This window comes from Arvicanthis niloticus, chromosome 15 (assembly GCF_011762505.2).
Source record: "Arvicanthis niloticus isolate mArvNil1 chromosome 15, mArvNil1.pat.X, whole genome shotgun sequence".
NCBI lineage: Eukaryota > Metazoa > Chordata > Mammalia > Rodentia > Muridae > Arvicanthis > Arvicanthis niloticus.
Window position 1 is genome coordinate 46,791,852 of NC_047672.1, and position 27,896 is coordinate 46,819,747.

A 27,896-nucleotide genomic window follows, 5' to 3' on the forward strand; every position below is an offset into this window, starting at 1 on the left:
TCCTAGAATAAAATGTCACAAAAGTACAGAATAGCAGCAATAGAATTTATGTGGTCTCTCTCTCTCTCTCTCTCTCTCTCTCTCTCTCTCTCTCTCTCTCTCTCTGTGTGTGTGTGTGTGTGTGTGTTTGAAATCATAAGTTTACTGGAGTTACTTACAGGAACAAGGGTATATCCAACATAGATGTTACATCAAAAGGCCATCCAATATGGGAAACAGCATATAAAAGCTGGAACCATGGAGCACACTATATAGGTGGCCCAAGAAATGAGTGTCTTGCTTTTCATATAACGTATAAGTATAAGTTAAGAACCTTTTTAAACCATGTGCATTTCAGAGACTTTTAGAGACTTGAAGTTATTTATCTCCTGAGTCTTTAATTGAAAAAAAGTTTTCATTTAATATATCCTGATTATGATTCTCTCTTCCTCTGTTCATCTTTCTTCCTTTCCACTTCTCCACCTATTGGGGTCAACTACCTTTCTGTCTCTCATTAAAAAAAAAAAAAAACAACAGGCTTCTAAGAGATAATAATATAATATGATACAATATAACATATATTAGAATAGAAAATAATAAGATGAAACAAAAGCAAACTCAATGAACTTAAAAAGCAAGAAAAGAGCCCAAGGGAAAGTATAAGAAGCAGAGGTCCAATCCTTCACACATGCTGATATAGATTAGCTGGGTCTCTCTCTCTCTCTCTCTCTCTCTCTCTCTCTCTCTCTCTCTCTCTCTCTCTCTCTATCTTCTCCATCCACTCTGACATCCTTTCTGCCTTCTCTTCTTCAGGGTTCTCCGATCACTGAGAGTCTTATCTATGAGTATAACAGAATGTCATTAGGACCCCTTTTATTGCTATATATTTTCCTTTTTAGAACAGTAGTATTTGTTTTTGCCCTAAGTTTCTGGACTATCTAGTTTTAGGTTCTTTGCCACCAAACATGTCAGGTATGAATAAAATTTACACTAAAAAGAGAAAAAGGTGTATTAGGTTTTACTTTTTCTGTAACTTTGGCAATCAATCATTTTTTTGTATCAATCATTTTTTGTATCAATCATATTTTTTGTATCAATCATTTTTGTATAATTTTGTATTATACAAAAAGTTTGCACTCTGTAAGAAATTCTTACGTTTTTCTGGTACTCTTATTTTGAGTGACAGTGTGGGATGAAAAATTAGCATCACTGGTTTGAATTCTAAAACAGGATTCCACACAAATTAGTAGTTAACCAAATTAACAAAGTAAATAGAAACCATAAGAGTCAATATTCTGCTGGACATGGAGTATCAACTTTTTGAAATGAGAACAAATAATTCTAATAAGCTATTTAAAAGTCCTGCCTAAAATAACAGTCTAATTTGTACATGAAGATAGGAGAGTGTGGACAGAGTCCTTGAAGTCACTTTTATAATGATTTTTTTTCCAGGTGTACTAGTGATGACACAAAGTAGTGAATGTTACATGTTGGGCCACAGGTGTTAAGTGGTTTAGAACAAATCTTAAATTTTAGACCTCCATTGTAAACTTACTACAAACAAAATGTCTGATCTAGAACAGGGGGCTAATATGCTTTATTAAAAATAAATATTATCTTTCATGATAAATGGCTCACATTGCACATATTTTCTTTTTTGAGACTGTACATATTTGGACCCTTTTCAAGCCACCTGTGTGATTCCAAAATCATATTAATTCTTGTAAATATAACTCTAAGCATGTCACATACTTAATTATAATAATACTTAGCTATACTTCTAAATATCAAAATACATCATAAACATTTTATTGGTCAAGTTCTAATTTGCTATATTCATTATCTGTAATAGCTGTCTTTAGGTAAGTTTATTTTTCTTTTAGAGATAATGCAGAATTACTTCCAGCATAACAAAAGAATTTTTAGTTTCAGTTTTATTATATGCAAAAATGAAGTATTTAACCCAATACTCTCTTGCTACGTACCCTCAGAGCTCTATATTCACATTCTTTTATTAAATGACTAATTTATTGTAATGTAGACTGTGTAGTTCATGTAAAATAAGGTCCTGATCGTTGAGTAATGTAATAGGTTTGGCCACATAAATGAAAGAATTGAGATGCTGCTTTTGGTGTCAAAACTCTTTTCTATAGCAAGATTATTCATCAATACTTCATTATTCAGTATTTTCTGCTGGCTTCTATGTCCACAGTTTATAGGTACATTGTTCATCATTCAGCATTTTGGGGGAAAATCTTTATCTAAAACTTTGTTTGGAATAGTGTCTATTAAAATCATTTGACAAGATTAGATATAAAGAGACTGTGATTTTAAATTTTGTTTTAAATATAATTCTATCATTCTTGAACAGAAGTTTCTATGAGTGAGAAAGTATAGCCTGAAATATTGTGATCATGTAGAGCACATGGGTTGAAAGTTGAGAGACAATGTCATAAAGAAAAATTATTTGGACACCCCAGAGATCTTTCATCAAATGGGAAAAATAAGAAAGTTCACAAAAGTTAATTATTAAAAATAAATCAAATCTAGAGCAAATGGATTATAATGACAACCCTAAAAGACTGATTAATTTGCTAATCATGATTCTAAAGCAAGAGAGTGTATGTGTGTAGTAAGATGTAGAGAGCATACGCTGAAAACAAGCACTTTGTTCAACTCTGTTACTAAATGACGGGATACTTCATTGTTCTCAGTCTGTCTTCATATGTGAAAGGCAAGCCTAAATGGTTTCTAAGTGCACTTGAATTGCTAATCTATACTACAAGTGCATATATATATATATATATAGACTGTACCAAAGCCAGCATACAGTACAAGAGCAATGATGATTCCAATTGTTTCCATAAGTAGAATACAATTTCCCAACTCTAAGGTCAACAGATCAGACCATCTTACAATTAAATCAGGCCTGTGTGCCGAACTCCCTGGAGAGGATCTATATCCTTGGAAATCTTAGTCTGTAGATCTGATAGTGCATCTGAGCTATATTTTGTAAATATGTGTACGTTCCATTTCTCGTATCTTCACCAATTTCATTGTACTTTCAATTTTTTCCACCTTGTCTATGCCTCCACAAAACAGAATCTGAATGAAGCCTTAGCCTCCATGCTTTCTTAGACATCTGGTAAGCCTTCCAGCATGCCTGATCAAAACCATAACAGATTCAGTGTATTTATGTCTCTGTACTGCTCTTAGCAAGATTATTTGTTAGCTTTGTTGCTTGAATGGGTCTCTATCTAGTCAATACCTCACGGCACTTTCTGTTTATAAGTTCTTATGCTCATGCCCTTTTCTGTGCCTTAAGAAATGGAAATAGCTATTATGCAACTGATCTGAGTTTGTTACTCTAGCCATGTGGCTTACCCTGATTTGCAGTTTATAAATAGAGCCTTATAAATAGACTCTTGGGATTATCTTACTTGAGTGTGCCACCTACATCCTATTTATTTGGCTCCGGAATAATCTTTTTTCTTTATGTGAAAAAAAAAAGGTACTTTGATTTTTTTTTGTTGTTGTTGTTAATACAAAGAGGGAAGGGGGATAAAAGTGTAAAAGCTTAGCTTTCAACTGTTCTCCTTATGCTAAAATTATTTTACCTGAGCAGCTGAGGGCCAGGATACCATGTTAAAATTGAACACTCTGGATGTTTGAAAATGAAATATTGTTCTATTGTATATACATGAAGCAAGAAATTCTGAATTTTAACTAGAAACAAATATCAAGTCATGACGATGAGTGTGGTAGGGCTTTTATTTTTGTTTTTTGTTTTTGTTTGTATAAGCTTCACAGGCACTTCAACTAGGGGCAGCTCATTAACAGAGGAATAGAGAAAGCTGGAAAGCGCTCAGATATGAGTAACAAAACATTTTTTTTTTAAAAAAGAATGAAAGCACTGGAGGTTTGATAAGTAAGAAGAGATCAAAAAGTTGAGGCCACTCTGTGTTAGCAAAGTGCTGACCACAGGGACGTGCCAGATCCCAGTTATGTAAAGCTTGTCAACTCTAAAAGGTGATAGCCACCACAAACCACAAGAATACTCTTTATTGAAATTGAGCAGGCAAAATAGAAGAGTTCACATCAAGTAAACAAGACCATTTTCAAATGTGCATCCATTTTATATCTTAAAAAGCCAATTTTGCAGACTGTAGTCACTGTGTCATGTGTGTCAATAAACAAAATTGCTGATATTTTCTTTATATAACCTACGTGGAACTTTATGTATTTTGAAAAATGTCTATCCTTAACCCTCTAAAGTGCAATTATATTCATTTTCTACTCTGAAATGTTTCGTGTGGCCCAAACCGTACAAATCCCAGCTATGTAAATGAGATCTAACCTAAATATTTTCGTTTTCTCTTGTTAGGTTCCATCCATTTCGACCTTTGGAGAATAAAATCTCAATTGCAGAATTTATGTGATTCAAGTTATACAATAACTTACAATCTTCATAACATTGTCATTTTGAAGACAGGGCGCCATTGCAGCTGATGATGTTGAAAAACAGTCACCGATTTCAATATATGTTTTATATTTTAATTGAGGTCAAATTACAGATATTTTAAAGGTGCCATGCTCACTGTGTTTACCATTTCAAAAGGTATTTCAGTCTCCATGATGGGTACTAAAACCACTAAAAATTCCTTTTGAAGCTTTCCAGGAATTTGTCTCACACACCTGTGCATGTTTATTTTCCTTTTCCTTGTTCTACTTGGCTTTTAATTTGTTTTACTTACTGCACGGGTTCGGTTTTAGTATGTAGCATTATTTACCCACTTCCTTCACGCCAGCCTTTTCAATATTGTGTAGAGACTTTAGAATGTAAACTACGAGGTGACGAACACACAGTGACATTTATTGTACACATTTCCCCTTCATAGTAATAGGACAGAGTTCCTGCTGGTGGATTTCTGGGCCAAGGCATATGAGTATTTACATTTTTTTTTTTCGTGTTTTTCATTTTACTGATTTTCATCACCTGTATTTGACCTCTTTACTCTCAAAATTTGAGACGATGAGTCTCTGAAAATGCTGGCTGTGATTTTTAGCAAACTGTAGATCTCTGCGAGTTACAGATGTCCACACATTCTACTGTCCAACGTGCCTACTTCATGGATTGACCCTCCTCACAGTATATACTCATTATTTCCCTGATTTTATTTCTTTTATATATTTATATCAATATCTTTTATATGTTTGTTTAACATCAAAATGTTAAAGCAGCAGTTTTATTCTGAGTTTTAATATTCTTTAATGACAAAAACAATGTTTGATGTCTCATGGGAACTGATCTTATCAACAAATGCAGCTTTAAACATCAAGAGTGAAATGTGGAACATCCTGGCCAGAGTAGCTTGGATGCTATCATATGAAAGGCCTTGGAGGCAGGCTAGCATAGTTTACAAGCTATTTGGACCTATTTATAGGGCTGACTTCTTTTGCAATGTCAACTGTAACCTTACACTTATTTTAAGCCTCAGTATCTCAGCTATCAGCCTCTACCAGCTGCACGGTTTTCTCTTATTTGATAAATCAGAGAGACCGATGGAGCCCGCTGAAGTACCTGCTCAGATTAGCAAAGATAACTTTTTAGAAGTTCCTAATCTGTCTGATTCTGTGTGTGAGGATGAAGAAGTTAAAGAGACCTTCAAGCCTGGCTTCTCCCCTCAGCCAAGCAGACGGGGGTCAGGGTCTTCTGAAGACTTGTATCTGGACACTCCAACCTCAGCTTCACGGAGAGTTTCCTTTGCTGACAGCCTTGGCTTCAGTCTTGTGTCTGTTAAAGAATTTGATAGCTGGGATTTACCAAGTGTTTCAACTGATTTTGACTTAACTGGGGATGTTTTCCACACAGACGAATACGTTTTATCTCCACTGTTTGACTTGCCTTCCTCAAAAGAAAAGCTTATGGAACAGCTTCAAGTCCAGAAAGCCGTGCTGGAGTCTGCTGAACACCTTCCTGGGTCTACGAGTGTGAAGGGCATTATTCGAGTTCTGAACATTTCTTTTGAGAAGTTAGTGTATGTGCGCATGTCTTTGGATGACTGGCAGACACATTATGACATTTTAGCAGAATATGTTCCTAACTCGTGTGATGGTGAAACTGACCAGTTCTCTTTTAAGATTTCATTGGTACCACCTTATCAAAAAGATGGCAGCAGAGTGGAGTTTTGTATACGCTATGAAACTTCTGTTGGTACATTTTGGTCAAATAACAATGGCACAAATTATATATTGGTTTGTCAAAAGAAAAGGAAGGAGCCAGAGCCTGTAAAGCCAGTGGAAGAAGCTCCTGGTAGACAAATAAAGGGCTGCTTAAAGGTAAAATCAAGGTGAGTACATGTTTTACATATTGTAATGTTTATAAAAGGTTATTATTTTGGATGTTACTAGAAATACTATTAAACCTAAACTCGAACCTAAAAATTCAACCTAAAAATGTGTTTTTTACTCATAAAAACAATTGTGTCAGATTTAGCAGGTTAATACTGTATAAATAACATCATTTTCATATTCTTTTAAGGAAAAGTTATTTAAATACAGTAATAGGTGTTGTGCATACTATTTGTTTGATTTCAAACCCTGAATTATACAGACTTCATTTATAAAATTATTTTTATTTGGAGTACATTTATTTGTAATGTTTCTCAAATACCCATACTTCACCCTAAACATACTTAATTTATATAAAATTGTGTTTCAATATGTAGTTGGTGCTCAGAAGTTTGTAGACTTTCAATAGCTGCCATGAAGATTTTTAATTGCTTAGTGGGTTATATAAAGACATTTGCAGTAATCTATACCAGGTTAAATCATAGGAGAAATTAATTTAGTAATGAACTAACAAGAAGACAATTGTGAGTGAAATGCACATTTCACATAAAACTTCATAATCATATCAAGTGTAACATTATGGAACATGAATTAGTATAATTTAGTAAAAGTAAGTGGAGCAGAATAATAATAATAAAAAAATGACCCAGATAGCAAGAAGGATATTCAGCTATGCTGATGAGAGTTTTGGGACATGACCCCTCATTAGTAACCCGGCTTGTCTGTTAATGTTGAAATACAGAAGTAGCCTCCAGATCACGCTGTAATACAGAACTGGCTAATTTCCATGACAGTAGGTCAGCAGATAAAACACAGAGACAATTAGATCCCTGTCTGCTCTTCCTTGCATCCCAAAAAGAACAGGCCCCCTTGTTCTTACTAGCTACAGGCAAATGTTTGATTATTCTCTGAGTGACCAAACGAAGTATCCCAAAACAAATGATTTAATAACTTCACCAAAAACATTTTAATATGATGAAGAGGAAACTGTGTAAAGAATGAAAACTTATAACCCAAGTACTAAATAGAAACTTTCAGAAATTACTTTGAGAAGATATTAATAATGCTATGTTTTAATAGATAAAGAATTAAACAGTAATTACCAGACTTGGTGATCTAGTGGATTCGTGAATTAAGCTAATATAAGTTAAATCAATTCAAAAATATGAAATAATACACTTTTAATTTTATGTTTATGTCATTTGAAAGAAGTTTAGTCTACTTTGTGAGTTAGTCCAACTTTCTTATTTCAAACTAAATTTGCTTAAGCTGTAATTTATATTATTAAAAGAGAAAACATGATCGTAACCCCTGTATATGCTAAAATAAAACTTAGATGTTTGTGATAATACTTAGTAACATTATCTACAAAGGAAAAAAAATAATAATTCAATTAATCCAAACTAACCTCTGCATGAAAAATCTATGTATGTTTAAAACATTATTGAATACTTTTAAACCATGCATTCAGGCACTTGCTGTACATGTTAGAGCAAGCAGATTTTAAGGAAGGTAAAAATATTTGGCCAAAGCAGCAGTTTTAAACTCCGTATGTGTTTCTGCGAGTTAAAACTCCAGATTCAAAATGTCCAACAGTACATTATGAATTGAGTTCAGAAGTTTCTTGTGGGATAGACTGCATTTCACTTGCTACCCAAAGTAAACAGGGGCAGCTGATAGGCCTGACTTAATCACCCTAGCTATATATATGTACATATTCACATACACCTTTGTATTCAGAACAGTAATCATCAGTTCACAGACACCACTCAGCTTTTAATATTGCTTTGGAGGAAAAAAAACTGAGAAAAACTGAACCACAAAATGGTCTGAAGGCCTGTAAAGTTTCCTAATGAGTTATGAAAATGGAAAAACCTCTTTCCTTCGAAACCACAAATACATTTTCTGTACTTCTATAACTTAAAAATGACCAACGTAATTCAAACCACATTTTGAAGAAAGAATTTGCCTCTGGAGGAGGCATTCTGTGCTGAGTTTCAGTCCAACATGAATTTTTACATCTGATTTATATACCACTCAAGATGGAGTGTATGAAGGAAATCCTGACAGATCCTCAGAACAGCATGTGCCATAATAGAATATTTATACAGCTTTTCCATGATATAATTTATATGCAATGGGCTTTCAAATATCCCTAAAACTCACACAAGAGAGCATTATCAAATTTCTAAATGAATAGTGCAGTTGGATTTCATTGGGAATAATTTGGTTAGGAAAAGGGAAGGCTCCCTCATTAGTATTATTTTACAGAATGCACTTATGGTTAAAATAAACTAACAGTCATTTGAAAATAGATTTTAGCTTCAAAATATCCTTTCTATAGACAAAAGGTTTGTAAGATCTTAAAATTCTTTTACAACAATACTATACTCCGTATGCTGTTTGATTTGGAGACATTTCTTTTATGAGATAAAAACAAAGAGAAATATACATGAATATGTGTTTCTCATGTACAATTAGATTAAGAATAAATAGTGTGCAAAATAACTCAGAGTTAAAATGAAAATTAGGATGACCTAGTGCACAGAGTAACAACTAACTTCAATTACTCTTAATACCAAAGTTAATTTGCTATCGGTGTCTGTGAGATTGTGTTTCCTGGAAGTGTCAATAATCCCTTCTAATAAGAATAGAGCAAACTGCATGCACACATTGGGTGAGGCAAGATTGCTCTTATGCCAGGCTCCACACAGGTTTGGAATTTTCATTGTGGAAAATTTTCTCAGGTTAGAGTGTGTAAATGTCTTTTTTGGTATGGTGTCTCTGTTTTCACTTGAGGCTTATTACTCTATGTGATTTGAAATATCTAGAGAGAAAGAAAATAAGAGTTAGTTACTAATAGGCATGTGACTTCAAGTGACCCAGAGTATTTAATATCAGTGAAAGGCATGCATCTTGATGCATTTGTTAGGTGTCACCACACATGTGGCAATCGGGTATATGTTACCAAACAAACTAAGCCATGTACAGCTCCATATAAGTTAAAAATAGTATGCTGATACAGTATGCTTGAAAAATTAAACATATTTAAGTTTGAGTTTCAGCTCTCCCAAATAGTAGACATGTGGACTTGGTCAAGTAGAATTGATTTCCTTCTCAGTTAATTATGAGTAGCGGCAGACTATTGGGGATATTTGTGACATGTCTATTATATGGATAATTATATATGTGTGTGTGTGTGTGTGTGTGTGTGTGTGTAAAATTTTGGCATAATTTCCAGTTCATAGCAACTTACTAGTAAATTATTATAAGTTCTAGTTAGCTGCTTTAAACAATCCAAAACTAACTTCATCTTGAGGAATCTGTAAAACCCATACTAAGGCCCAACATTGCAACCTTTTAATTTCAGCATTCATAGATATTCAGGTGGAAAACATTCCTTTGTCTTTTGCAAGATTTTATTCAAGAAGAATAAAATTTAAAGTTTTCAAATATTTTAGTAACTGCTAAAATTTCTGTACGTAATAGACAAAACTACAGTCTTTTTTTTTTTTTTTTTTGAAAAGTTTTGGGGTGGGGGTTGCTGTGTATCACAGCACACATGAAAAAGTCAAAGGACCAACTTATAGGAGTCAGTTCTCCGTTTCCTCCATGTGGGTTCCTGGGATTGAATTGAGGTTATCAGGTTCTGCAGCAAAATTTTAAAGTCCAATTCTCCATCTCTCCAGTCCCCCAAAGACCATTCTTGAAGAAGTAAAAGTGACATTATTTGGGCCATTGAACAATCTTACCTTTAAATGTGAGCCAAAAAAAGAAATAAAAATAAAAGGTACATATGATAGATAGCTGTGTGGGATCTTGCTATTCTTAAGAGATCAACTTACTTACCTGTCTCAGAAGAATAACATGATGGCCAGTATGAAAATTAACTGGTATTTCATCTTTAAAGATTCAAATGAACTTGAACACATACAAATTAGACATCTGAAGCTCTCAGAGTTGTCACCATCATTAACAATCTTCAGTAGATAACTAATTTCATGACCCTTGAACTTACATTTTTTTCTCCTGACATCAAAAACACTTAGTGTCCAGATTGCCAAAGAACTCAATTGTGTAAATTCAGGGCCAGTGTGTCAGGCCCTATGTTACTATGCAGCAGGAACAAACTGGTAAATGAGGCAAAAACCTTGGGCCTATGAAGATATTGAGAAACTCTGAAAGAACAGAACTCATAGGACAGATAGGAGTGTGGGGGTGGAAGAAAAAAATCAACAATGCCAATTCCATATGGTGTGACTATGTGGAAGCCACAGATTTACAAATAAATACTATATAATTTGATTTAAATTTTTAGATTGCAAAGTTAGAAAACTGGCTTTCTTGGAATTTTCCCCCCATACCACCTGCCTAATGTGTGTCCACTATATACAAGATGACATCACCTGTTTTTTTTTTATTATTATTTTATTAAGTGAAATCAATTTATTATTCTAACTAAAGAAAGAGTATATATAGGTGTTGAATGGTATTTATGACTTGGCCAGGTGAATGCAAATAAAACCCCCAAGTGGCCTTAATGCCAACAAAAGAATGACTGGTCTTCATTTTTCTTCATACTTGACATATGGAACCAGGCACATGAAGGAAAAGGAGAGAGAAATTCTTTCTAAAGTGTGGTTTTAAGAATACAGAACGTTTATCTTTTGGAACAATAAAATCATGAAAACGAGGCCAAGAAAAGCACTAGAAAATGGGCATGAGCTAAAACCATGGTGTATGTTCCAGTCACAGCCACTGGACTGTGAGACTTCCTTAATTTACACATCCCACATAGTCTGCGATCCTGGAAATAGTCCAAACTCGTGTAAATAGCTCCACGAGGCCTCTGGGACCTAATGTGTTCCATACAGAGCTCATTTTGAAGACATACTAATTGTGGAAGCTGGGCCTGTTTAAGGGGAGGGACCTTTGGCAAGGCCACATGGAAACATAAAACACAGCTGCACAGGCCTCTCAAGAGGGTGCCGAGAGCTGCCAGCTGCTTGACAGTGACAGGCCAACCTGCTGACTGTCCTTGGAGACCCACCAAGGTTCCAGGGCTTCCTAATGTTGTGGAAGCCCGCACCCTTATAACCTAGGTTACTATTGCGTGAGCATGAAGCTTTCTGCCAGAAAAAAGGAGTAGGGGGTTGCCCTGCAGTGTTAATCAGTCTATAGTAGAAGGACTCACAGTTGAAGCCATATCTCATGTACCTGTGCTGAGGCCCCTCTGAGTCAATCTCCTCCAATGAAGCCTGTCTTTAACCTATAAGGTTAGAGAGAACTGCAGAACTGAGCCGGATCTTTTGTTATCCACAAAAATATGGTGGTATAGAGAAAACTCCAGGTGGATTTGACTCTCCAGTGTCCTGTTGGACTTAAAACATATGCTGCACTCTGATACTTTGCTATATTGATGTTGCCTCAAGTATGTATGCACACGCGCGCGCGCACACACACACACACACACACACACACACACACACACACACACAGAGAGAGAGAGAGAGAGAGAGAGAGAGAGAGAGAGAGAGAGAGAGAGACAGAGAGAGAGAGAGAAAGAGAGAGACCTGTCTCTCCCTCAAGTACAGACTCAGGTTTCATAAGGGTTGTCATGTACTCACTGAGATCAGATATACAGCGACCTTTGAGTTTGAATAAGATAATGCAAATGAATTTTAAAGTCCAAACTGCTGTGGGGAATAAGGCATACGTACAAGATTAATTGTGGCAAAATTTGGGTCTGGAATAGTCTTCTCTACTTTGGCTCTAAAAACAGTAAAGTACAATACAAAGCAAATTCTGTCTTTGTCTCTAGTTATCATTTTAACTTGGAGAAACTGAATCTCACCTCTATTTTATAGATGTAAAATCAGAATAATAATTACTATTTGGCAAAGCTGCAATAAGAAACATATTAACTTACACACATATGCATCAACCCAAGTTGCTGACATTTGGTGATATTCCAAAATGTAATCTCAATGGCAGTGGTGATAAATTCCAGAGTTTACCATCTTGAATGTGGCCAGCACTATGCCTAGGGTAAATGGGGAAATGCTTTGCCTCTAATTATCATTCCTTTTGCCACCAAGCAAGGTAATATAAATAGTTTATAAATAGTTTCTAAAATGAGTCACATTCAATAAGCTCTTGACACTAACCAGGAAACTGAAACTTTGTACTTCTGTGGAAAAGTGACTTTCAAATCTCAAACACTGGTAGGTTAATATATATATATATATATATATATATATATATATATGTATATATATATATGTGTGTGTATATGTATATACATGTGTATGTGTATATATATATACATATATATATGTGTATATATATATGTATATATATATTTTAATGAGGATATAAATATATATATATATTTTAATGAGGATATAAATCTATTTGGAAATTAGAGTCTAAGTAATTTTTAAAATGAATTACGACATGGTTTTAAAGTCATGCTGTATTTTAAAAGATGCTCTTTGGAACAGACAACGCTAGCTACACAGCCTTCACCATTCATCTATTTATATTCATGATCAGACAATAGAATTTGTATAATATGTCCTGCATCTTTGCATGTTTGTCACCTCTGGGTTTTAAGGAATGTTCTGTGTTCCACCAACAAGGTACACAAATTTTCTCAGACAGAGTTCAAATTTGTCCTTGTTCTCTACTGATGCCTTAACTAATATGTACTTATCTATGAATTTCTTTTGAAGGGTTAATTATACACCTTTGTGTCTAAAAACCAAGTGAAAAATATTCCAAATAAATTAATGACTTGGGCTGCTATTCTGTACTGTTGGTAGAGGTCTGTTGGGAATTGGTTCTAATGCTTTGTTTTTATTCACCGACCACCCCCAAATCGGAAATCTGTGTGTCCAGACAATGAAGGTCCCTGTCCCCTATTGGTTTTTGATTGATTAATAAGGAGCCACCCAACAGTCAATGGCTGGGCAGCGAGAGAGGCAGAACTTCTCGGTTCTCAGGAGAAGAAACAGGCAGGAAAAAGAAAGGATATTAACAGAGGAAGGGAGTAGGACGGACCACCCCCAGAAAGAACAGGAAGGAGTAACAACCAAAAATATAAATACAAGAAGGAAAGTAGCCCTAAGAAGGGCTGCCCAGAAGCGCATTGGGCAACAATGATAAAGGGGCGCTCTAGAAGGAGCCAGGATAACAAGATAAAATACAAATTTAAGAACTGTTAAGTCAGGAATGTGGAAGGGGACAATGTGGTGACTGCTAGAAGGTTTAGAAGTGTCCAGCCATTGATCTAGTTAAGTCATAACAAAATTAGGTGGCATTTTTCATTCGTGAATCCAGAGAGCTCTTGAGTGGGTGGTTAACTGATTGACTGTCACAGAGATCGAATATGTATTCAATAAGTCTATCCTCAGATTGTTTGATAGTCTCTCCCTTAATGTTCCTCTGTATGTTCAATGCTGACTATGAGCAATATTCAGATTGCCACTGCATAGAGAATTCTAACATTGTACGAAAGGATTGTACTGTGTTTGAGTTCTGAGCCTGACTCCATTTTAAAATTGATAGTGGTAATTAAGACCAAAATAGTATACTCTCAATTTGATATGTGTAAATCTTGTTGTGTAGTAAAAGACACAAACACCTGCTTTTTTTTTTTTTTTTTTTTTTTTTTTTGGACAGCACCAGAGTCCCAACACTACTAATGGAATTCTGACTTATTTTATGTAATTTAACCAGTATGAAAACCTATAGTATAGGAGAGAAACAGCAAGCTCCCATTCTTAAAGATTTTAGTAAATGTCTTTGCCTAATTACAAATTACATAACATTGCTCAGGTAATGAAATGAAACTGACAGTGTATATTACTGGCATCTGCTTTTGAAGATTAAGATTTATAGTTTTATAAAATGTTGACACCAGTTAAGTATTTAAAGTAATCAACAGAAAAATCATATCCAGGCACAACAGAAAAGGTATAAAATCCTTTAGCATAACCATATTATGATTCTATTTAATAAATAAAGTTATGATCATCTCTTCTCATATTAATGCATCACTTGACTAAATGATTTCATTCTTTTTCCTTTTTTCCTTGGCTTTGTCAGTACTGGGGGTTCAAACTGAGGTCCTTGTGCCTGTGTGCCCAATTTACTCTTACTCTACTGCTGAACAGCGTCTTTAGTTTGTACAACATGATTTCTGAGTGATTTTCATTGAGTCAAATTGTAGAATTTGTCTAGAATTATATTATTCAGTAGCATGCTTGATAAGAGAATTCTGTATTTATAATATGTCTATTCATAATACTTCATCTTTAGTCATTCAGTTATTCTGGCTTTCAGCTGAATTAAATATTGAAATCTCTCGGATTATACTTTAAATGTAAGCATATACAGTTTTGATCATTGATTTCTGTTTTCTGTCCTAATGTCTCCAATAATTTTAGCTGTTTTCCTTGAGGTATGAGCTAATAAACTTGTAAGTTGGTTTGCAGTGACTTAGTTTAGTGTCAGAGATAAAAAAAAAAAACCCTTCAGTGTCAGAGAAAAAAAAAACAAAACAACAATTCATCATTTGGTTAAGGACTGAATGATGCCACCACTACAGGGAACTTGCATTCCTAGATCTGAAGGTTTGGTGGCACTGTGTGGGTTAGTGGTGGCTGGCTAAGGAGGTTTCCCAAAGCTGCAGTCTGTCAGTGACTTACCAATGATAGCACTACAATGGTCGCATGTCTGTGAAACACAGAGAAGATACAGTTCATGAAAGTAGAAGCTAAAGGTACCTCACTTATTTTACAGTCTACACGCAAACAGCTGTACAATGATAACTTAAGCCACTTAGAAAAAAAATAGGGAATAGTTTAGAATGATAATTATGCTAGTTTATAGATACCCAATTTAAAAAAAAAATTCATTCAATGTAATTATACAAATAAAGGATTAAAGACTGTCTTGAATGAATTTTAAAACTCCAAAGTTCATTACAGCAGATGAAATTTAAAATGGTTTCCTTATATCATTATGTGAACAAGACAATACTGAATCTCTAAGCAGAGATCATTTGAAAATATATGTGAAATTTCCTCAATAGCCTGCTGTGTGTGTTTGTGTATGCACATATATTCACAATGCCCTCTCCAAATTGCTAACCATGTCGTTAGAGTTTTATGCTTCTCTACTATAACATCCTAGTCAAGGCTAAAATTTATAAACCAGGTTAACTTGTAGACAATCATAATAATACAAATGTCAGTGCATCTTTTTTACGTGGCTTATTAATGTGTTTCTACAAGAATCTCTGTGCTACTTTGGACTTGGCCATATTTTAAGTCTTATTTTTACTTGTCATTACATTTCATGCTCTCTTTACTCTAACAAGTATTGTTCCCTGCTCACAGGGTGCAACAAAAACAGCTTTCCTTAACTAAAAGACTTGTATTGGGCATAATATAGTTGATACAACTTATTTTTGGAAATAAACAACATTGGCACAAACCTGCTAGTTTATTATTTTCTAATCTGGCTGCAAAAGTCCTAGCTAGACAGCTCTCCTTGCAAGTTGAGTCAGTATATTGACAATAGGTCACTTTACGCAGTTCCTATACATAGGATTTTTACTCTTCAAAATTTCTCATGTATATTTTCATTTATAAATTTTATATTTTGATGTACAGTTTTATTCCTCTGTATAAAATACAAATACAATGCTCCATTGCCAAGCATTTCATTAAATTCATTTTCAAAAATCATCCTTTACTACTTCATTCAAGATGGCTGAAAAAATATCACAAGGCTACATTTTGCTGGCCATAAGTGGGAGGGTGTGGGCCAATGTTTAGTCTAATGTAGTTAAATTACAAAACTATACTCCTTTAAACCTGCAAGCAGCTTATTATAGATATAGACGAAGAAACTGTAACTCAGGTTTCTCAATATAATCCTTCACAAAGCTAGGCTTACAGCCACTCCTAATTATGTTCCCCTACATGGTGACCACTGCCTTACTAAATGTACTAAAAATATTAAATCTCAATTAGGTAATGGGCCACAAATGTTCTGGAATACATATATTTAGAAAGATCCTCAAAGTTTATGAATACAAAGCAGTGACTCTGCTCACACTGTTTTAGTAATAGGGATGTTACAGAGCATGATGTCATATCAGTGAGTGCATTATGAGTGCACTAATCCCAGTTAGAGTATCCCATTTCTCCTGAAAGCACAGACATCTTCCAATAAGAAGCCTTTAGCTTTTTACATTTCTTTATAGTTCCTATTCCCTGCCTAACTTAAACCATTTTAGCTTTCTTTATGACTTTTTTCTTCTCACTTTACTCAAGGACTTGATCAATTTTTCTTTTCAACTCAAGGAGTTTAGTAATCAAACTTGAAAAATATGTTGAAACATACACACACACACAACACACATATGTGAATGAGCACATGTGCACTATATTAATCGTGGCATCTCAGCCTATCATTTTTAGTGTATCTATAAAAATTAATATGATTGTTGCTATAAAACCATAAATTTTGAGAAGTTTGGGATCTTGGTTTCCACAGAATAAGAAAATCAAATACCGGCAACAAAGCAGTGACTAGGCTCCTTATATACACAGATAAATGATTTAACAGACATCAATTACCAGAAGAAATTAATTTTAGAATCTTTATTCATTTGAGAACTGTTTTCTGAACACATTTTTCAACTATTGTCTTAAGCACTATAGATATGTCAGTGAAACATTTTAATGGATAAGAAACTGGTAGAGGTTAGGGACATCCTGGTGGAGACGGGGGGTGGGGGGGTAGGGGTAGGGGGCAGGAAGGAGGTATGGGATGTGGAACAGCTGGAGAGTAGACCTGGAGGGGAATAAAATCTGGAGTGTGAAAGAAACAAATCAACAAACTGATATAGAAAATAAACAAAAGATGCGTATAAGATTTTAGTAGATTGGTGCAGCTATGTAAGTAGAAAGGCTTCCATCTTCAAGGGAACCATCCAGCACTGGCATAAGGTCACGTGGTCATTGTGAGTCTTAATTGACAATGAAGGCAAGAGAAGGAAGGGCCTTGCTGAAGAGTTTTAAGGTTAAGAGTGATAGAAAAAGATCTTCACGTTTTACAGTCTTCTGTGGATATTTGTGCCTGTTTCCTTCAAGGATGAGTCTTACCACAACAATGTGGTAGCACAGAAAGAGGGGAGCCAGAAAGACAAAAATAAACACAGGAATTGATTACTTGTCTTGTCTGACACTAAAGTTTCTACAGACCCTATTGTTTAGGTTTTTGGTTTGTACTAAATGACTCCCTTAGTAATGATTTTTCAATGAAGATGGAGTTGTTAGAGTTAGTGTGATCCAAGAAGAAATGCCACAACTGAGTTTTCTTTTTAAAACTTCTAAAAGTTCTAAACCTTATAAACAAGACTGAGCATCAAAAGCAATACACTTTTGTATTCGTTGGTAAGGCTCTGTGTAGAATCTTACCCGTCCTTGGTTTGCCAGCCTGTTAATTAAATAACTCTATCTGGGGGTCTATTTTCTTATGAAAGAAAAAAGGGGGAGAGGCAGAGAGCTTTTGAGGCTGCTTGGCAAGAATCTGACATGGGCCAAAGACAAGGAAATGGGCTGCTTGGCAGGAATATGACATTGGCCAAGGACAAGGAAGTGGGCTTCAGGCAGGAAGCTGACATTAGGCTAGAACAAGGAAGTTATTTCAGGCAGAAATATAAATCTTTGGCTATAAGAAAGATGTAATTTTATTCAGGAATCTAAATTTTAGGTTAGAACAAGGAAGTTGGCTTCAGACATGAAAATGACTTTGGGCTAGGACAGGGAAGTTGGCTCAGATATTTTGGTCATCCTGATAAGCCCTTAGAAAGAGTGATCACAGGAGTTTTCACTGAACTTTGTTTATTGCCTTGCTTGTTGTTTGACTATTTATGTTTATTGTCTTCCTTGTTCCTTGACTATTGCATCTATTGTATTGCTAGTTCCTCAACCTAGAACTGACCTTAATACTTGCATGTAACTAAAGTGGTATAAAGCAAAAAGGAGGAAGGAGGATGGGATAGGGGGCTTCTAGGGAGGGGAAATGGGGAAAGGGGATGGCATCTGAAATGTAAATAAATAAAATATCCAAGAAAAAGAGAAAAAAGTTCTAAATCACTATGTATCATTATTTGTTTTTATAATGCTTTGTCTTGAATACAAGCTATGGCTTCTGTACATAGTAGACAAGTTTGTATAAATTGGCTTTTGTGAGAGGAAAATATTGTTTATAAATAAGTGTAATGTGCATAGAAATTAAGCTAACAATTGAAAAATGAACCTGAAGGAAAGCAAGTTTTTCACTCATGTTTGATATTGGGAAAATAAATGTATTTACTCACATTTTGTAATATTCCTTTACATGTAATAAAAAAAAAAAAAGCCCACAAGTTAAACTATCAGCATTATCCATGAACTTGCATTCAAGTCATTTTACTGTGTGTTCTGCCTTTTTAAACAACAGTCACCTCATCCATATTATTTTCACCTCCAGACACTAATTGTTTCTTTTATGGGATCTAGGCCTATCGTGTCCTTGGTAGTATGCTTTATGATGCTTGCATCTCCAGTAATTATTTGGCAGTTTGCCACTGAGAGCAACAACTAGAAAATATTTTTGCTACACCAGCTTCAAATTGTCATAAACATGGCTAATTTTATATTAAGTAGTAATAGTCAACAAAATGATGTCAACCATTTTCAATTATGTATTTTAAAGGGAAGAATCATATGTAGTGTCTGCTTACTGTGCAAAAACAAAAAAAAAAAGAAATATAAATTCACTGAGTTATGGGTGTATAATTTCTAGGATTACTTAAAACTAATGTTTAATAGATCTAATTGTACCAGAAATAGAAAATATACACAATTTGTAACAACACTAGTGCATTTGGTTATGCTTACTGCACTCCTCAGTGCCCACCTCCACAATAAATCTGAAGTAGCAAGAGAGTTTTGCTAGGGCTTAATTTTATCCTAGTCACACATTCTTATATTAAAACTAGTGTAGACTAGCACTAACCAATGCATCTCCAACCTGGTTACCCTGAGAAAAGAGAACAGTAAGGTATCCATACTCAGGTTCTGCTCTGAACACTCTGATTTAAATGGTCTGGGACAAGTTCTAGGTACAAAGAAAGTTTTAAAGCTCTGATTTATGGAAGATTGAATAGAGACATTAAAGAAGTGATAGAAATGTGACTGAGTTGTAATTTTAAATATATCCTAAGTCTGTTATTAGTTATAGTATCCTGAAAGTGAAATAAGATTGTTTAACCTGCGGCAATTGGAAATCCAAATGAAATGAAACTTTGGAAAAATGTCGCCTGAACAATTTCTTTGCATCTGTAGCTGCTGTGTTAAGGCTCATGGGGCAGAAATTCAGGGGATGCACTTTGTATTAGTCAATGATATTTTGTCTGCAGTGTGTTGGAGAAAAGAACATTTTTTTTTTTTCAGGAACAAAGCAACACTACATAGCATAGTAAAGTAAATTTTCATTTAAAAATAAAGGAAACTTCTATGGAGTGTTTTCTATTTTGAAGACACTGAAGAGTTAAAGGCAAATAGTAAGACAACCTGATAAGAGAGAAAATGTGAACTGCATTCTCTTTCAAGAATAAAACTAGTGAGATTCCAAAAGGCATCTGAACAGTCAGAAACATGCGGTCATCAATGTCAGTTATGTAAGTTCTGATTAGGCTATGTCTTCAGTTGACAGTAATAGATCAGGAATGCTACCTTTTTGTAGGGTTAGATAACCCACATTTCTTTGAACAATTTTATGTGACAAGAATGACTGTGAAATCCTTGAGGGGGAGGATTTACAGTCACAGGTTCTTTCTGAACATCGTGGTCATGGAACCTAGTCTATGCTGCAAAACCCAGGAAGCTTCACTGGCAGCTTTGGTCTTTTGTACGGACTGCTTTTATGGCATGTAGAATCATCACAAGCTGTGCCATGAGTTATTACACACTATATTGGCATTATTTATCTTAACCTAGGGCGAGGAGATCAATAAAATCTTTCCCACCATCTACTTCCTGGACTTTCAATGCATGGACTATACCTGACTGGCTCATTTTTGCATAATCACAGTAACCTTCAGATCTCAGATGAAATGTTTCCCCCTAGTAGACACTTGCCTGTCTACTGCACTTCCCCATGGGTGAGGCAGTTTCTTTATTATTACTATATGTTCTGTAGGGGTCCATGCCACTCAGTCATGCAACACATACATGAAATAAAAATTGTTTAACGATTATTTTTATGTTTTTGGTGTGTGTGTGCTTGTATTTTCATGCATACATGCATGCATTCTTGCACATGGGAAGTCTGTGTGTTGTGTACCCTTGTCTGTATATGTGGAATCTCAAGGAGTACTTCAGATGCATTAACCTAGCACTCTCTCTGCCTTATTCCCTCGACACAAGGACTTTCACTGAACCTAGGCCTAGGGTGGCAGTCAGCACGCTGAAATCCTGCTACCCTCTTCACAATACCAGGTTACTACAGTTGTGCAGACAGAACCAGAATCATTTGTAGTAGGAATTTTAATTTGGGTCCACATGCTGTCATACTAAGCACTATGACTTGAGGAAACCTCATCCAGCACTGTAAGAGATTTTGAAAGTGCCAGTTTGTGTTCGTCTTTTCATTGGATTTGAAACTTTATGAAGACAAAGTTAGTTCAATGTCTGCCTTGCAGCTCAATTTCAAGACCACTGTCCAGCACTTGCTATATTTTCTTGTAACAAATGTATTTCGAATTTTATCTAGCATTATAATGAACATTCAATAGTAGTATTAAGTTCTTTTAAAAATCACCCACAGAATTAGTTACAAGGATGACTGCAAATTCTGGACTGCACTACTCAGAGTATGTAGCTGAGATCTTTATCAACACAACTTCATCTCAGGAACACTTGGCTCATTCACCTAAAATGAACAATGCCACATGTGTTTCTGTAGCATTTTGATCTGATTTCCTAAGTACCATATTGCTATTTTGTAGATTTCAAACCATTTTCTGACCCAGCTTTCTTCATTTTCTTAGTTTTTTTTTTTTTTTTTTTGCCAATGAAAACCACTCTATTCAGAGTCAAACCTGAAACATTCAGCTGGGGATCTATCTTCACAGGATGAACTTCTGATCCACTCTAAAGCCTCCTATGATACAGACAATGTAGTAGTGTCTGATGTGTGAGCTTCTTTAATTTCTTCCCTTAAATCTACATGGACACATAAATTCTAAATCTGCATTTTTATACTCTAGCCTGGGACCTAAGCAGGACAAGCAATGGTTAGGTACTTTCTGGCATTTAATGAATGCCAGCCAGGATATGAAGTAAAACTTGCTGCAGTGATAATTATTCTAATAAGTATTAGTTATGTTAAAATAATATTATTTTCTGGTAAAAAGCTTGAATAAAATAAAACTGATGTAAAAATCTATTCAAAGTAGTGAGAACCTAATTTAATTTTTGTATGACTGATTTGGTATCATGGTGTATTTTGTGATAGATTACTGAAAACTTCTGCAGACACAGCGTAAGAGGGTATAGCATATGGAGTTTACAAATTAAAAACTAATGGTCTGTTTCCTGAAATTTCACAGAAAATAGGAGCAAATTATATTGCTTCCCTTACACATATTAATAAATCCACATTCCTTTCTATTTTAAAAGATTGTATTATACTTTAAATTAGCAGAAAGTGACTAAAATCAGCATATAAGGTATCAGATGAGAAGGCAAGCCCAGGACCTTTCCACGGGTTCCAAGACAATGTTAATGCAGTACTGTCCTTGATGCCTGTTGTAAACATATATTAGTTCAAAGACTGAACAACTTTTCTTCTATATCATTTGAAATATTGTTGGAATATAGGTAGTAATTTTACTCTATTGGCATGTATACAAAATTCCAAAACAATAATACTATCCATGGTTCGCTTGCTGTGTCTGGACACTGTGTGCTATGTATTCATTTTCTCATTCAGTTCAACATGTTAGTTTGGATACTTACTCTTGATTGAGCTCATTGTGCCTTCTTTCTTACATACTTTCTTGAGCTTTTGTCTGCTCTGATCTCTTGTTCTTAACTTAGTCCACTCTACTGGCCCCTCCTACTTCTACTACAAATTATGCAGTGGTTGGTTTCCTTTTAGAAGCCCGTGTCTTTGTAAAAATGCTTTCTTCAGTCTGCACTGTTGTGAGCCAAAAACCAATTAGACATTGGATAAAAATATAAAATCATATTTTATACTAAATTTTGACTGACTTAGTCAAAATGCTTCAAGTGGTTTGTACATTTAAACCTTGCTTAAATCAAGGAAGAGGGGGTGAAGGGGAGGAGGTCTTTGAATAAAAACTGGTAGATTTCACTTAAGCACAGATCCTTTTGTGAAGAAATCTGACATAGAAGATTGATGGGAAAAAGTAGTTCACAGAAGGGGTGGGTGAGGGGATGGTAAGAAAATGTGTAACACAAAATGTGGACATTTGAGAGGTATGCCTCATTGCTTTGCATTGATGATTTGCATATTAAGAAGTCAGGAGCCTTCACATTAATGAATTCCTAACTAGTTTCTGACACAATAGACTGATATGTCCCTGGAGGAGTCATTATGGTCTACCATGTCAATGATCCGCATATTAATGACTCTCTAACAGGCTCATCAACAGGTAGCCTAAATAGGTTCCCATTGAGTTCCTTTTCATTTGCTTTTTAAATGTATCTTCTCTTCCCTTCCTTTTGTAATACTATTGTGAAGAATTGACAAAAAGGCCCATTAAGATAATTTTAATGTGTGACTTAAGTTCACAAAAGCATTAAATTTAGAAATGGTTCCTTAAGACCTACCAGGACTGCCTTTTTAAAAAGTTCCTAAATGCAGTTAAAAACAAAACTAGTTTGATAAGAGAGCACTTATTTGGATTTTAATATGAACCATCTAGTCTAATTTACTTGGTTCCTGACTCTCGTGATATATTAATTTCTGATATGTTCAGTGCAACTAGAAAAGATACTTTGAAGGTATGATTATAAAATGAAATAACTGGAATATGGAATTAAATTCCAAAAGACTCCATAACATAAAGGGTATGAAACATTTATTTAAACTAAAACAATAATTAATAGTAGAAATAATTTGAATATATTACCGGGAATGCTAGACATAGTTGATTTAATAATAGGCTGACTACCTCATGATCTGAAAGAATTATTTCATAACCTTGAACTTCAACATTTAAATAAAAGTTAAATAGCAAGATTCCTTGTAGTTAAAATTTTTTAAATAGCTTGGGACACTTTATCTAGTTTATCTAGGTATCCGAAACCCTCTTCTAGCTTTGTTTCCAAAGACACCAGTTGAAGAAATAGAGAGTAGAAAGAGAGAGACAGGTGGAGAGAGAAAGAGAAAAAAGGAGATAGAAAGAAGAGAGGGGCAGGGAGAAAGGAGATAGAGGAGGGAAGGTGTAGGAATTGAGGACACAGATCAACAACTGGTATTTTTCTTAAATGTATCTGCACCTTAGTTTTGGAGACAGGTTCTCTTACACAAACACATTATACATGTGGGCAAAATGTGCATACACATTATAAGTAAATCAGTAAATAAAAACAATGAAACTTTTGAAACTTATTGAAACTTTTATTAAATAATGAACTATTTTACTTGGCTTACTGTTGTCAAGAAAGAAATATTAATACATGTTTAAAATTCTTTGTCAGAATCTAAGATTGGGAGAAAACCTGGGAAATTTTAATATTTTGTTCCTTATTAAATAGACTAAAATAAACAACCAAAAAAGAACAGGCATTAGCATCTTGAGGAATGAGGGGCCCCATCTTCTCTGGTGGGTTGTACCAGGTTGGTACTCTAACTTCATACCTGTTCCCACAGTATTTTTGGTTGTCAATTTGACTATATCTGGAATTAACTAAAACTGATGTTGCTAGGCATACCTGTAGGGTACTTTGGTTTCTTTAATCATTTGAAGTGGGAAGACCCACTTTTAGTCCAGATCTTTGAATGTGTGAAAATATCTGCTTTTCATGCTGGTCTTTTGAGGTGAGAGAGTCCACCTTTAATCTGAGCCACATCTTCTGATGACAGCCTATATAAAACAAATGGAAGACAATAACTCTCTCTTCACCTGCTAGCACTCACCTTTGCAGGCAAACCCATTTTTTCATTAGCATTAAAGCCCACCTCCTTAGGATTCCAGCACATACTAAAGACCAGCTGAGATATCTAACCTAGTGGACTGAACAACTATTGGATTCTTGGACTTTCCATTAGTAGATAGCTATTAAACTAAGCTGACCACAACCTGTAAACAACTCAAGAAATTACACACACACACACACACACACGTGTGTGTGTGTGTATTATAAGTCATTATAAGTATGATATATAAATATATATTCAATATATAGTATTATAAAAATAGAGGACAGAAGTCAACATCAGATATCTTTTTCGAATACCTCTCCGTCTTACATTTTGAGACAGGAACTCTCATTAGGCCTGGATCTCACCAATTGGTTAGATTGGTTAGTTAGCAAGTCATGGGATCCTCATGTCTCTGTTCTATCAGAACTGGGATATCAGGTGCCATTACACTGGATTTTGTATATCAGTATTATACACCTGAACTCACATGCCATGGTCAGTACTTTGCCTACTGAGGCAATTCTCAGCTCCTAAAGCACTGTGTTTAACAAATCAAATCACATACATGATAATTATGAACACTACAAATTTTATTGAGAAAACAGCATATTTACAAATGCTTTTTAATTCATGTCCTGACATAGCTCAATCAGTTTTAAATCTTCTAAAGTCAGTTTTTGTAGAACAAACATTGATAAAAATTTGAAGAAAGGTTTAGTTGGAATGTATTCATTTGGGGAAAACACACATATTAACATGCTGAAAAAATTTGAAAGATGGAGGCAGTAGCTAGCTCTTAGAACTCAGTTTGTGGGAGATTTTGAAGACTGAGCAATCAAACTTTGGAGAGGAGACAGCAAGGGTTTCAGCTGGACAGTCACTAGTTTCCTGACAACTACCTGCTTTATGGATGTAATTATGCCCTTTAAGAACTTAGATAAAGTAAGGACCTTAGGGCAGTAAGTTTGAGAGTATTTTTTTCCCCAGACAAGTTGCTGATATACATTCTTTAGTTGTTCAGGACCCATCACCTAAAGACATTTACATTTCTCTCCATAAAATATAATTGGCAGGTGGTAGCAGAGAAGTCCCTTAAGCCAGGTTTATCTATAGTCTTCTTCTACTTAAAATTCATGAATTCTGCTTGTAATTACATCACATTCCCAAGGAACCTACAATGTTTTTTTAGTCCACATCTCAACTTCCAAGATTCTACTTAATGATGTACTAGACCCTCCTCAGTCCGTGCCTTGAGAAGTGCACATCACTTCCGTCAATATGTGTGATGCTCGAGTCAATGACAGAATAATAAAATGTAAGATGCCCGTTCTGCTGTGAAGAGGAGCGAGACAAAACAGCCCCCACCACACTGACATGAGCAAACACATTCAGACTTGTAATTTTTCTTGCTGGAAAATAATGAAGAATCTTTGAGAAAACAAACAACAAAAACCTATCAAGAATTTCTTCATGAGAGTGTGACTTTAAGTTGCTACTTTCTCTGTTATTGAAACAATTCTTCACAAAAATACAAAGCATCATTGATTTTAAATTGAAGTAGCAATGCTGTAATATGTAAATTGAAACAAAATATATTTTAGAATATAGTTTCAGGGTCTTAATGGGATTTAAAAGCAAGAGAGATTGTTCAGCAAAGAAAGACTGCAATCTGCCACCCAGACTGACAATGATCTACTAACTAGCCTCTGATCCCTTTATAGACACCATACACACACACACACACACGCACACGCACACGCACACGCACACGCACACGCACATGCACATGCACTTACACATATATGCATGTACACACACATGCATGCATTCACACACATGTACATGTACACAATTAAAATTTTTTTGAAGAGATGAAAAACAAGAAAATTAAGCCTATTGGAAGAAATTGCACGGCATTTTAGCTGGCTAGGGGTTATTAAAACAGTAATTATACTTTCTCTAATACAGAAAACTAACTCAGTGAAGTTCTCTAAGAGTTTGGTCTTCTCTTTCGAGCTTGAGCAGTTTACTTAATTCACTCAGTCACCTTGTGCTTTGTTATCCTTGGCTTTTCATTGTTTTTTAAATTTCTATGAATTTAGTTTTAGTGTTAGGTTCTATCTAAAATACTTGTTTATCTTAACTGATGGTAGATACTAGCAAAGTTTTAAGTCTTGCAAAGTTTTACTTGAACATGTATAAAATAATAGGAAATAAGTGATTCTACAATACAAAGTGGAGAATAAAAAAAAAACCCTGCAGTTTTGCTTGAACTGGTTACGTTACAATTTTAAGTTAACAACTTCTTCTATTGTTTTATTTAAAAAATTTCACACTCAGTATGTTTTTTTCATATTATTTTCCTTCCCCAAACTACTCCCAGAACGTCCCCATTTCCCTACTTACCAAGTTCATGTTCTCTCTCTCTCTCTCTCTCTCTCTCTCTCTCTCTCTCTCTCTCTCTCTCTCACACACACTGTCTTAAAACCAACAAGATATCTGTACTCCCCTGAACACCTACTCTCCTGTGTCATCCCCTTCCCCATATCCTGCCTTCTTGTGTTTATAACTTCTGTGTTAAAAAGTAAAAATTACGATTTGATAATTAATAAATAAATAAATAAATCAAGAGGAACACAGACCAAATAAACACAAACTGAAATGTGAAAAAAAAAACCAAGAAAAGATCAAAAGGAGCAAACAAAAAACAATAAGAAAATATAGAAGGGGCACATCATGTTGGTTGTAGACTCTACCTGAAGACTTAGTACATAAAAACAAACAAACAAACAACAACCAAATCACCAAGCCAGCTTTAAAATTCTAATGTTCTCTTCTAAAGATTGTGTTCTTCTTTGGGTGACAGTTGGCCTGGACTAGCAATCCAAGCATTTTGAAGGTTGAGGCAAGAGGATCAATAACTTTAAGGTTATGTCCCTGGGCTACCTGAGGACATCATGTTTTAAAAAAACAGAAAGGAAAAAGAAATCTTGTAGAAGATATTCATAAGGGGCATAAATGAGACCAAAGCTAGAAACGCAGACCATCATGTAGAATATCTTAATTAATGCTTTTTAGCATACAATGTGAGGTGATGAAGAAGCTTTTGAAGGCTGCACACAGTTGTGTGCAGTTTCGAGCAGTATTAAAGAGCATCAAAGCCAATACCCATGACTCTTTTGCAAATGGCCTTTTGTTATAATCAACATTCTTAACCCTATTAGAGTAGTTATGTTTTGCTCCTGACACATTCATTCTGCCTCTCACCCTGATGGGTGGATGATATTCAGCATACCAGACTATGGTGTTGTTGAACAAGTCTTTGA

The 27,896-nt window shown here is 35.0% G+C and overlaps 1 protein-coding gene across 1 annotated transcript in view; it reads left to right on the forward strand.

Moving 5' to 3' along the window:
- The first annotated feature begins 5,462 nt into the window (after positions 1 to 5,462).
- Ppp1r3a (protein phosphatase 1 regulatory subunit 3A) overlaps positions 5,463 to 27,896 on the forward strand; it is a 41,669-nt gene continuing 19,235 nt past the window's right edge. Inside the window, exon 1 of the mRNA XM_034519612.2 lies at positions 5,463 to 6,329. Coding sequence (XP_034375503.1) covers positions 5,542 to 6,329 — 788 coding nt within the window. The 5' untranslated portion in view covers positions 5,463 to 5,541. The remainder of the gene's footprint in view (positions 6,330 to 27,896) is intronic.